The sequence below is a fragment of the Coturnix japonica genome, chromosome 17 (genome assembly GCF_001577835.2).
Source record: "Coturnix japonica isolate 7356 chromosome 17, Coturnix japonica 2.1, whole genome shotgun sequence".
Classification (NCBI taxonomy): Eukaryota; Metazoa; Chordata; class Aves; order Galliformes; family Phasianidae; genus Coturnix; species Coturnix japonica.
Window position 1 is genome coordinate 4,257,012 of NC_029532.1, and position 10,681 is coordinate 4,267,692.

The 10,681-nt window shown below is 55.6% G+C and overlaps 2 protein-coding genes across 4 annotated transcripts; one reads left to right on the plus strand and one right to left on the minus strand.

Annotated features, from left to right (window-relative positions):
* Window positions 1–215: 215 nt before the first annotated feature.
* Window positions 216–2,672, plus strand: NTMT1 (N-terminal Xaa-Pro-Lys N-methyltransferase 1). The gene is made up of 4 exons (XM_015879363.2): window positions 216–317; window positions 1,225–1,429; window positions 1,556–1,808; window positions 2,184–2,672. The coding sequence occupies exons 2-4, from the start codon at window positions 1,268–1,270 to the stop codon at window positions 2,438–2,440; spliced, it is 672 nt and encodes a 223-aa protein (XP_015734849.1). The 5' UTR covers window positions 216–317; window positions 1,225–1,267; the 3' UTR covers window positions 2,441–2,672.
* Window positions 2,673–3,257: 585 nt separating this feature from the next.
* ASB6 (ankyrin repeat and SOCS box containing 6) lies at window positions 3,258–7,915 on the minus strand. Of its 3 annotated transcripts, none has more exons than XM_015879361.1 (7): window positions 7,804–7,915; window positions 7,513–7,718; window positions 7,142–7,323; window positions 6,677–6,783; window positions 6,153–6,261; window positions 5,612–5,710; window positions 3,258–5,274 (listed from the first exon to the last, which is right to left on the minus strand). In XM_015879361.1, the coding sequence occupies exons 2-7, from the start codon at window positions 7,623–7,625 to the stop codon at window positions 4,508–4,510; spliced, it is 1,377 nt and encodes a 458-aa protein (XP_015734847.1). In that variant the 5' UTR covers window positions 7,626–7,718; window positions 7,804–7,915; the 3' UTR covers window positions 3,258–4,507. The 3 variants fall into 3 exon arrangements, with proteins under 3 accessions (XP_015734847.1, XP_015734846.1, XP_015734848.1); XM_015879360.2 differs by having other exon boundaries at window positions 7,830–7,912; XM_015879362.2 differs by lacking the exon at window positions 7,804–7,915 and having other exon boundaries at window positions 7,142–7,373; window positions 7,513–7,628.
* Between the last annotated feature and the right edge of the window lie 2,766 nt (window positions 7,916–10,681).

Consider the following 10,681-nt stretch of genomic DNA (forward strand, 5'->3'; position numbering starts at 1 on the left):
GGCTGTAGTGCTGTAGGACTATAGGGCTGTAGTGCTGTAGGACTATAGGGCTGTAGGCTGTGGTGCTGTATGGCTGCATGGCACACCGTACCTCCCTCCGATTCAGAGCCGCGCTCGCTCCGTCCATCCCGGCACAGCGGGACAACAGCGCCTCCTGGCGGCCGCACTGCGGTACTGCACCCGGGGGGGGGGCGGTCGGCTGAGCGATGTGGGCGGAGCTCCCGCTGTTCTCTAAGCCACGCCCCTATTTCTTTCCACGTGACATCGCTGTGACGTCACACGCAGCGCCGCCTCCCGGCGCGTGGCCGCGGCCCGAGGTAACACGGGGGGACGGGGGGACACGGGGAGACCCCTCATAATGGGCTTAATTGGGGTCGGGACCCCCTGGTAATGACCGTGTGGGTGTGGGGCACTGGGCTCTATAGGCCGCTATAGGCCTTTGTGCGTTCATAGCCCTCCCTTTGGGGCTATTTAGGACCCTATTGTGCTCTATTAGGGCACAGCAGAGCTCAATGGGAAGGTTTAGTGTGTAATGGGGTTTTATGCCTTGTTATATATTATAATAATATATTATATGTTATAATAAGGATTTGGAGGCCTCACGTTCAGCCTCTGAGCACCTTCAGTCTCAATTCTGATCCCTGTGTTGTTAATCACCCCCGCAGTGCTTTGAATGATGGATGTCTGGGGGGGGATTTATGGCTTGTATTGCTGGTTATAGCTTGAGGTTGTTTTATGGCACATAGAGCTGAGTGCTGGTCAATGGGGGAGATTTACAGCGCTCAGGGAGCTGCTATGGGGGACTTTTAGCGAGTCCTGATGTAATTGGAGGTGATTTATGGGGCTGTCAGCGCAGATAAACACGTTAAACCTTAATGCTTAAAGGTGGAGAGAGGAGGAAGGGAAGGTGGAAAGGCTGGGGCAGCCCTCAAAGGGAAAATGGGGCGGTGTTAAATGAGGCTGGAGCATCCCTGCATGGGAGGCTGACAACACAATGCTCCTTGTGCCTTTGTCTGCTCCCCAGGAGGGTTTTAGGGTATGAAATAACCCTGGTAGGGGATGATAAAGGGGTGTCAGCCCCACATCAGGGTGCTCACAGAGCTGATGTCACTGTGACACTGACAAGGGGAGGGTGGTGATGCTGTGCCCCTTAGGGGCTCATTGGGAGTCATGCTTAATGGGGGGCTTTGTGCCTGACGTGTGATTTCTCCCCTCCCGGAGCAGCAGTGAGTCCCATAGGGGTGTGTGTGTGTGCCCCGCAGCCAGAATGACGAGCGAAGTGGTGGAGAATGAGTTTGAGTTTTACTCCAAGGCAGAGAAGTACTGGAAGGATGTACCTGCCACAGTGGATGGTATGTTGGGGGGCTACGGCCACATCTCCAGCATCGACATCAACAGCTCCAGGAAATTCCTGCAGCGGTTCCTGCGGGTAGGTGCCATGGCTGGGTGTGCACACACAGCTCCCTGTGTAGAGCTGGGCTCTTCCCTCTTTGCTTTCCCTCTATGTGGTCATCCCATATCTCTGAGCTCAGCCCCCTCCCCACTGTCACTGCAGGATGGCCCCAATCGAACGGGAACAACCCGAGCCCTGGACTGTGGGGCTGGAATCGGCCGCATCACCAAGAGGCTGCTGCTGCCCCTCTTCAAGTCGGTGGACATGGTGGATGTGACCGAGGATTTCCTCACCAAGGCCAAGAGTTACCTGGGGGAGGAGGGCAGGAGGGTGCGCAACTACTTCTGCTGCGGCCTCCAGGACTTCAGCCCCGAGCCCAATTCCTACGACGTCATCTGGATCCAGTGGGTTATTGGTGAGGGTCTCTTGGCTTTGCAGAGTCTGGCTTGACTGTCCCAGCTACCCCACATGCACAGGGAGGGGACTGAGGAGAGCTCGGGCTCCTATAGGCATTGCAGCACAGCTGGGCAGGGGGCCTGACCCACAGAGTGGCAGTGGGGGGCATTGCACTGTGGCATCATTTCCCTTCAAACTCTAAGGCCAGGGCAGAGGGGTGTGGGTTGGATAGAGCTGAGGCTGAGCCCACAGGATGCGAGTTGAACATCCCACTGTTCAAATACTTGTCTGCTTGGATAAGGAGGGATCCCAGCCACAGCCTCATCCATCACACTGCCCATCCATCACAGTGCCTGGGGGTCCTGCACTCACTAACACCTGCTTTGCCCCACAGGACACCTCACTGACAACCACCTCTCTGACTTCCTGAAGCGGTGCCGTGCCGGCCTGCGGCCCAACGGCATCGTGGTCATCAAGGACAACATGGCTCAGGAGGGAGTCATCATGGATGATGTGGACAGCAGCGTCTGTCGGGACCTGGATGTGGTCCGTAAGATCATCCGCAGGGCTGGGCTCCACCTCCTGGCTGAAGAACGCCAGGAGAACTTCCCCGATGAGATTTACCATGTCTACACCTTCGCCATGAGATGAAGGTACCTGCTGATGGGAGGAGGTCTGTCCAGGGCCAGGACAGCGGTTCCTGCCGGGGCCAGGAGGGGTGAGGACTGTGCCTTCACCGCGGGGCTGCACGTGGCAGTGAGGGCGTCGTGACTCCGTCTGTGTGGGGCTGGTGGTGAGGACGGGGCTTCGTCTTCCAAGTTGCTGCTGTTTGTGAAAAGAGGTGTTTGCCAAATACATTTTGTTTTCCTGCTGTTGGATTTAAGCATTTGGGTTCTGTCAGATGGCTCCGTGCTGCACCCAGGGATCTGTATGAGGATGCCTGGCACTGCTGGGAGCAGCAGAGTCCCCACTGTAAGAGATGTGCTCCTCGAGCACCTGCAGGTTGCTCCCTGCTTGTGAGCAGGAGCTTGGTCCATCTCTGTGATGGGATGGATTCCCGTTCTCGGTTGGGTGTTTGCCCCATTCCCACTCATGAACTCACCGTGGCTTATCTCAATCTCTGCCATTGCCTTATGGTAAGCTGTAGGTTGTGGGGCTCTGAAAAAGGCCTCCTATAAGCCCACAAAGTAGGTCTCCACACATGCAGCAAAACAGGTGGCAGACATCATCCTGGGCCCCACACCTCCTGCTTTCCAGCTTTTAACACTTCCCCTCTGCCATGTACATCCAGGGCATTTCTGCTCAAGTCCAGCCACTGGCTTGTGCCCACCTAATGCATCACAACTGCTAACACTTCACCCAGGGCTGAACCCACACAGAGCTGCTGCCACCCATCCCTTATGATTCCTCCCCAGCTGGAGCCCTCACTTCCACCCTGACTCTCCTGCAGAAGAAACAAACACCTTGCTGCTATTTCAAAGGCCTCATTTAATTGCTCGTTTTCCATTCCAGGAGTATTTTATCACATTATTTTATTGGATTGTTTTTTTTTTCCCCCAAAACATGGAGTCATCAAGATGCACAGCTCCAATTCCACACAGTGGGAAAAGGTGAAAAACAGATGCTGCCATGAGGGGCAATGTGGTGAGACAACTTCTTCAACCAACTGCCTGTGGATCCTGGATCCACTTGCTATAAATATCAGCTCAGAGCACATTTCTTCCTCTAATGCATCTGTTCCTCACAACAAACAAAACCAACAGAAACGTGGAGGGGCTCTCAGCTTTACAGCATCTTTTGCACCTCACAAGGAAGCAGATGCCTCCTTGGGGGAGCCAGATGGATGTGACAGGTTGGGACCTTCCTGCAGAGCCCCAAAAGTTGGGGCTTCCAGTAGCAGCTTGGCAAGAAAACTCCCATTGCAGCCCTGCTGCTATTTCCTTCCCCTGGGAAAGAGGCACCGGAGATCAAAGTTCAACATGCAATCACCAAAAGAAAGAGAAGCAGATAAGAGGAACAGGGAAAAGCAAGGAGATAACTGCCCATTCCTCAGCCTTGCACAAGGACAGACCAAGGAACAGCCACTGGTCTGCTTGCTTTGGAGTCCAGCATTGCTGAGGCACCCTTTGTAGACAGTGCTCTGTGCTGAGTGGATTCAGTCAGGCTGCTGTTGCTAAACCTGCTTCCCCTCATCCCCTCCATGTTCCTGGTTTTGGAATCCCAGGTGAGTGAGGAAGGCACCCACATCCAGGCAGAGATACAGGACTGTGGCTGCTTCCACTGACTGAACACGAGGGCACAGATGCCAACATTCCTCTTCACGTTGCTGCTCTGCTGCTGGGACAGCCAACATCTCTCAGCATCCTGAGGCATCTCACCGGGCTGCCACTCACTCATGGCACTGCTTCACCCACCCTGCAGCCAGAGCAGAGACCTGTACAGTCACAGCATCCTCCTCCCCCCTTTTCTTACAAATCTTTTTCACCTTGCAAAGGTGGATCCACCTTTTAAACCACCACCTTTGTGCAGTGTCCAACTCCGCACTGCCCATGAGCCCTCCCAGGCTCTGCTCACCTCCCTGCAATATATTTTAAAGCCACGAGACCTCCACAGACGAGCATGCAGCAGTGTGCACAATAAAAGACACCCCTGAAAAATCAGCAGAGACACCACAGGCAGAATTGGTCGAGTCATTGGCACAGGGACAAGCAGTACCTCTCACTGCAGAGATAACGGGTGCAGAGCAGTGATTTGCTGACTGTCTGGAGGCACTGCGACCACAGAATGAGGAGATGGAGAGTCATCGGTCAGGCTGAGGTCCTCATGCCCAACAGCAGTGTGGTCAATGAGGAGGTACCACTTCAGCCTGTCTGGAAGAGGTAGAGCCTTGATTTTTACATCTATTGGCCAAGGCCTAAGGCACTGGCGGATGGACACCCTGCAGAGATGTTTCAGTGCCTGTGGGGTGTGCTCCAGCTGCTTCACGGAGCAGAACAGAGTCCTGATCTTTTCCTCGTGGTACCTGCAGCTGTTAACGTCGACCTTAAAGTCACTGGGCAGCTGGATGGTTTGTGAACTGGCCATCATGAGCTCCAGCAGAGTCTGACCCATTTGGATGACCTCTGTAGAGATGCTGCTGTCTTTGAGGATACTGACGTGAGAGCAGAGGCAGTCAAAAACAGTTTGGAAGCCTGACCAGCATGAGGGACCATGGAGGGAACAGTTGTAGGCAGCACCTGACTCCAGCAGGAAACGCAGCAGTGGGAAGTGGCACGTGAAGTTCTGGAGGCAGCGGTAGGTGAAGGACTCGAGGGATGGGCACTCACTGGGGTTGGCACCGTGGGCCATGAGCAGCTGCATGACACGAATGCAGAAACGATTCTGTACCTCGGCCTCTGTGCTGGCCAAGACTATGTCACCCAGTAGGAAGATGATGTAGGTGAAGACAGTGTCTCCATCTTCAGTGGTAGCCCTGGCATCTGCACCTGGAGGAAGGAACAGAAGATAAATGGAGCTGCAAAGAAAGGCAGGACACAATCAGGATGGATTCAGGAGAGGGGGTGTGGATCCTTTAGTACCACCAGGAGGTATGAAACACTGTACTTAAATGCAGCATGCACCTGCACAACCCAGCATGGAGCTGACAGCAAGAGGGCTGACAAACAGTGCTTCTCCCTAGTGGAAAAGTACTTCCAATCCGAGCACCCTGAACAGAGCGCTCTTCTGGACTTTACTCTTACTCGGATGGGAACATAAAGGAGTTGGGAGGGCAGCACCTGGCCTAGAGGGGCTCTGAGTGGAGAAGGGAGCTGTTGTCCTCACCTCCTTCCAGCAGCAGACGGATGCTCTCTGTGTTGTGGATCTGGACGACATCACTGCTGCAATAACAGTGCAACAAGGCGTGCAACAATGCCGTCTTTCCTGCAGTAGGAAAAGACGAATCAGATGAGACAGTGCTCCACCTGGAAACGCTCAGCCCACCAGAACTAAGGAGAAGAATCCATCCCACCAGCCCAATGGCTAAACATGAGGGAAACAGCCCTTCTGCTAGCAGGCTCCCAACATCACTGTGATGGAGCACAGCTGTGGTGGCCCCATAGGGCACATGGGCCATGGCAGAGTGGTTTTCAGAGCACAAACCCCCCCCCCTTCACCCAATTCCATCCTCCATGGGCTGTACAGAGCTGCTTTTAGCCTCCTGCTGCATCTAATGCAGACAAGATACTAGGAGACAGCACAGAGCACCAGGGAGGTTCTACAGCCTGCATTAATTTCCGAAGCAGGCAGAATTAGCAGCAGCAAAGTGAAGGGACACAGATCCCATGCCCTGCTCCAGCCCACCTGCTGGAAGCACCCCACAAACCGGTTTTGTCAGCTGCGTTGACGTCAGCCCCAAGCTGAAGCAGTCTCTGGAGGCATGGCAGCCGCTCAGGCTCCTCGCTGGCCAGATCAAGGGGACTGCTCTCATGGATCTGTACAGGGCGAGAGGAGAATCCACAAGTATTAAGGACTATTTATGAGTACTGCTGGAGAATCACTGATGGCTTCATCATGGCCAACAAGAGAGCATAGAATTCATCCTGTCCCCAAAAACAAGAATGACAGCCCCCTCCCCAGAGTCACTATGTTTAAAGGGAGAGGGTGATATACCCCAGCTTCCTCCCATCACATGCTCCACAGCAGAAAGCAGCTCTGCTTGGCCAAAGGCGGCCTCAGCTTTTGCCATAGCACTGGAGCAGCACAGGCAGCAGCTTGGGAGGCCACTGATGGAAGGCAGTATGCAGCAAGCCCTGGAAGGGGCAGCAGAGAGGGCTGACCCCACACAATGGCCCTGTGCAGCCCCAAGGAAGCTGGAGCATGTTCATGTCCAAGCAGTCAGTTCCATACCCGGTCTCTGCGGTTGATGTCAGCCCCGTGACGCGCCAGGAGCTCCACCATGTCAGGCTGGTTGCGAAGCACTGCAATGTGCAGCGGGGTGTAGTAGGTAACTGGGTCTGAGGACACAAAACACATCAGGGTGGGCACTGAGAATAGCTGTCTATAGAAGCAATCGTTACAGATGCCCCAGGTCCTGTATCTGCAGTGGCTTTGCCTCTGACAAAACCCCCCAAAGATGCCAGCTGGCTCCCATTCTCTGGCCATCCCCCAGTCTGCTCTTATAGAGATATAATAAGAGTATAGACAAGGCACATCTAATCAAATCCAGAGTGGGAGCCTGAAGCCAGAGTTAGCAGCACCCCTCCCTTTCTGTCCCAGTTATCTCTGCCTTGCAGGGCCAGCTTCTCACCAACCAGACCCTCCCAGCCAACCCAAGCAGCAGAGTCAAGCACAGCACCCACCCCACAGCCATACCTTCAAAGCTGAGGTCTGCACCAAACTCCAGCAGTACTTCTGCAGCCTGGACGAGCCCCAGCTCAGTGACCTTCAGCAGGGTATAACTCACACCTTCCTGGTAGAATGGGGAGTGGGCTTCCCTCTGCAAGACTTGTCTCATTGCTGAGAGCTGGCCTCCATTGCTCCCCAGGCAGGTGTGGCTGGATGTGAATGAAAACAACCAGTTACTCACCTGGGCAGTATGTGTTTCCTATGGGTCAAAGCAGGGAGGGGAAAAAGCTTTAGTTTCTCCTATTGCCTTGTAAACTGTTGGCTTATACAGCAGTACCCTTACCCTTATATAAGCAGCCCCTTACCCCCATAGCTCCGCTTACAGCCCAATCAATTACCTTTCCATCTCATCCTTCCCTCCATCGTCCCGCAGTGTCAGCAGCGCCAGGATCTCATCCACCATGGGCTGGTACTCCAGGGTGATCCTACGGAAGCCGTGCAGGAATGGCATCCCCCCGCAGGGCCCTCCGGCATGGCACAGCCTCGGGCCTACACACAGCAACCCGCTAGGCCCAGCCAGGCCTGTTCTCCACACAGCCACCCCCTGCAAGTAAAGACGGATTGCGGGTAGTTTTACATTCAAAACTACATCGCCTCCCTCGCTCCCACCGCCCCCCAAAGCAAAGAACCTCGAGGTGGTTCCGATAGACCTCACCAGGCCGGAACCGGAGCCCGAGAGACGCAGCGCAACCCAGCACCGCACGGCACCGCCGCCGGAAGTGGAAATAGCCGCTGCCTCCGAGGTGGGCGGGGTTTGATTGAGGGCGTGGTCTATAAAGGGGGCGTGGCCTAATGCGCGCTCTGCCGCCAGGGGGCAGCGGGGGAATGGGAGAGGGACGGGAGCGCGCACAGCAGGTGCCGCCCTATACAGCCCCATCCAGGGGGCACCCAAAGGTGCAGCTGCCCCCATTGATCCCACTGTGCCTCCAGTACTGCACCCATAAGGGCTGTGGTGCCCCATACTGCACGCCATAGGCTGGTGGTGCCCCATACTGCCCACCCATAGGGTGTGGTGCCACATTACTGCCACCCATAGGCTGTGGGTGCCCCACATTGCAGCCATAGGATCGTGGGTGCCCCATTGCAGCCATAGGCTGTGGGTGCCCCATATTGCAGCCATTAGGGCTTTGGGTGCCCAGACTGCACCCAAGGGCTGTGGGTTGCCCCATACTGCACCCATAGGGCTGTGGGTGCCCCTACATTTGCAGCCATAGGGCTGTGGCAGGTGCTTAATGTGTACCCAGATTGCAGCCATAGGGCTGTGGGATGCCCCATATGCAGCCCATTAGGTTTGGGTGCCCCATAGATGCCCCATAGATGCTGTGTGCCCCATATCTGCAGCCTAGGGCTGTGGGTGCCCCATATTGCAGCGCATAGGCTGTGGGTGCCCCATATTGCAGCATTAGGGCTGTGGTGCCCTATATTGCCAGCCCATTTAGAGGCTGTGGGCACCCATATATTGCACCCATAGGGCTGTGGGTGCCCCATATTGCAGCCATAGGGCTGTGGGTGCCCCACACTGCAGCCATAGGGCTGTGGGTGCCTCATACTGCAGCCATAGGGCTGTGGGTGCCCCATATTGCAGCCATAGGGCTGTGGGTGCCCCATACTGCACCCATAGGGCTGTGGGTGCCCCATACTGCAGCCATAGGGCTGTGGGTGCCCCATACTGCAGCCATAGGGCTGTGGGTGCCCCACACTGCACCCATATGGCTGTGGGTGCCCCATATTGCACCCATAGGGCTGTGGGTGCCCCATACTGCAGCCATAGGGCTGTGGGTGCCCCATAGTGCAGCCATAGGGCTGTGGGTGCTCCATACTGCACCCATAGGGCTGTGGGTGCCCCATATTGCAGCCATAGGGCTTTGGGTGCCCCATATTGCACCCATAGGGCTGTGGGTGCCCCATAGTGCAGCCATAGGTCTGTGGGTGCTCCATACTGCACCCATAGGGCTGTGGGTGCCCCATATTGCAGCCATAGGGCTTTGGGTGCCCCATACTGCACCCATAGGGCTTTGGGTGCCCCATACTGCACCCATTGGCTGCCAGCTCCCTGGGATGTGGGTTTAGGGGCTGTCAGGGCCATGCACATCCCCATGGTGTTTCTCCCACCCCCAAACCCTCCGTGTTCCCCAGACCTGGCACTGTCACCATCCCCAGCCATGTGGCACCAGGGGGCACCGGGCAGGTCCAGCCCCAGGCACTGTTATGGGAGAAGTTATTTAGATGGCAATGCTGTGAGTGTCCCTGTCGTGTCCCTAATGTGGCCCTATTGCACCCCTGCCATGTCCCCATCACGTTCCTGCTGTGGCTTTTCTATGTCCCTGCAATGATGTCCCTGTAGTGCACCCACCATGCCCCTGCAGTGTCTCCATCACGTCCCATCCATGTCCCTGCTGTGTCCCCATTGTGTGCCCACCACATCCCATTCCTGTCCCTACCACATCCCTGCTGCGTCCCCACCTCATCTTCACCACATCCCATTTGGATCCCCGTTGTGTCCTCCCTTGCATCCCCACCACGTCCCCGCGGTGCCCTCCCCCCCTTTACATGTCACAACCCCCCACATGTTGCCCCCCTCACCCCTATTCCCGTACCCACAGCCCGGTTCCCCATCACTGTGTTGGTGCCCAGCCTCACACCGGGATGGCTGTGCCATTGCTGGCAGCGCCCGGCGGGGCGGCGGGGAGGAATGTGAGCTGCCATCCATCAGGGAGACAGAGCAGCAGCGAGCCGAAGAAAGAGGGGCATTTTAGGAGGAAAGCCAGGGAAATTTGATCATTAAGAAATCCTCCTGGCTGTCTGGGGGAATTTAATTAAATTGCTGGAAAGGGCTGTAAGCACATCTGGATCCAATATGTGCAGCTTTGATTTTTTTTTTTTTGCTTTCTTTCTTTTCTTTTCTTTTTTTTTTGTAGTTCACTCTTTTCCCATCTCGCTGCTGAAGGGTTGTGGGGGTTTGGGGGGGGGGGGAATAAAAGGGAAATAGCAGAGCCACGGAGTATTGGTTCATCTGGGACTGGGATTGCTGGCAGGGAAAGAAAGAGAGAAGGAAGGAGAGAAAGAAGGAGATGGAAAGTGGGGAATTAAGGGTTTGGGGGAGAAACCTTCCCATGGGTTTGGGGTGTGTAATGCCACCAAAGGCACTGCAGCCCCTGCCCCTTGAGATACCCCCATGGTGTGACACTGATCCCCCCATAGGAGGACACAATGGGGCATCACCCCCACGTCTCTCTTTGCGCCTCGATTACATTGAGTTCATCCAGTTTTAAGGTGGGAAAAACGAAGAGGGAAACCCGCCAAGGAGCACAGACAGCATCGCAGTGGGGTCTGTGCTGCTCTGCCCCACAGAGTGGGATTGGAGCCCGTACACTCAGGGTTAGGTGCACTGAACGTGCTTGGCTCAGTTTCCACCCAACACTCTCCGTTGCGCCGGGATCTCCTTTTGCCAGCACCAGTTTGAAGCACTTAAAACACATTTTTCAACACCCCCCCCACACACACACC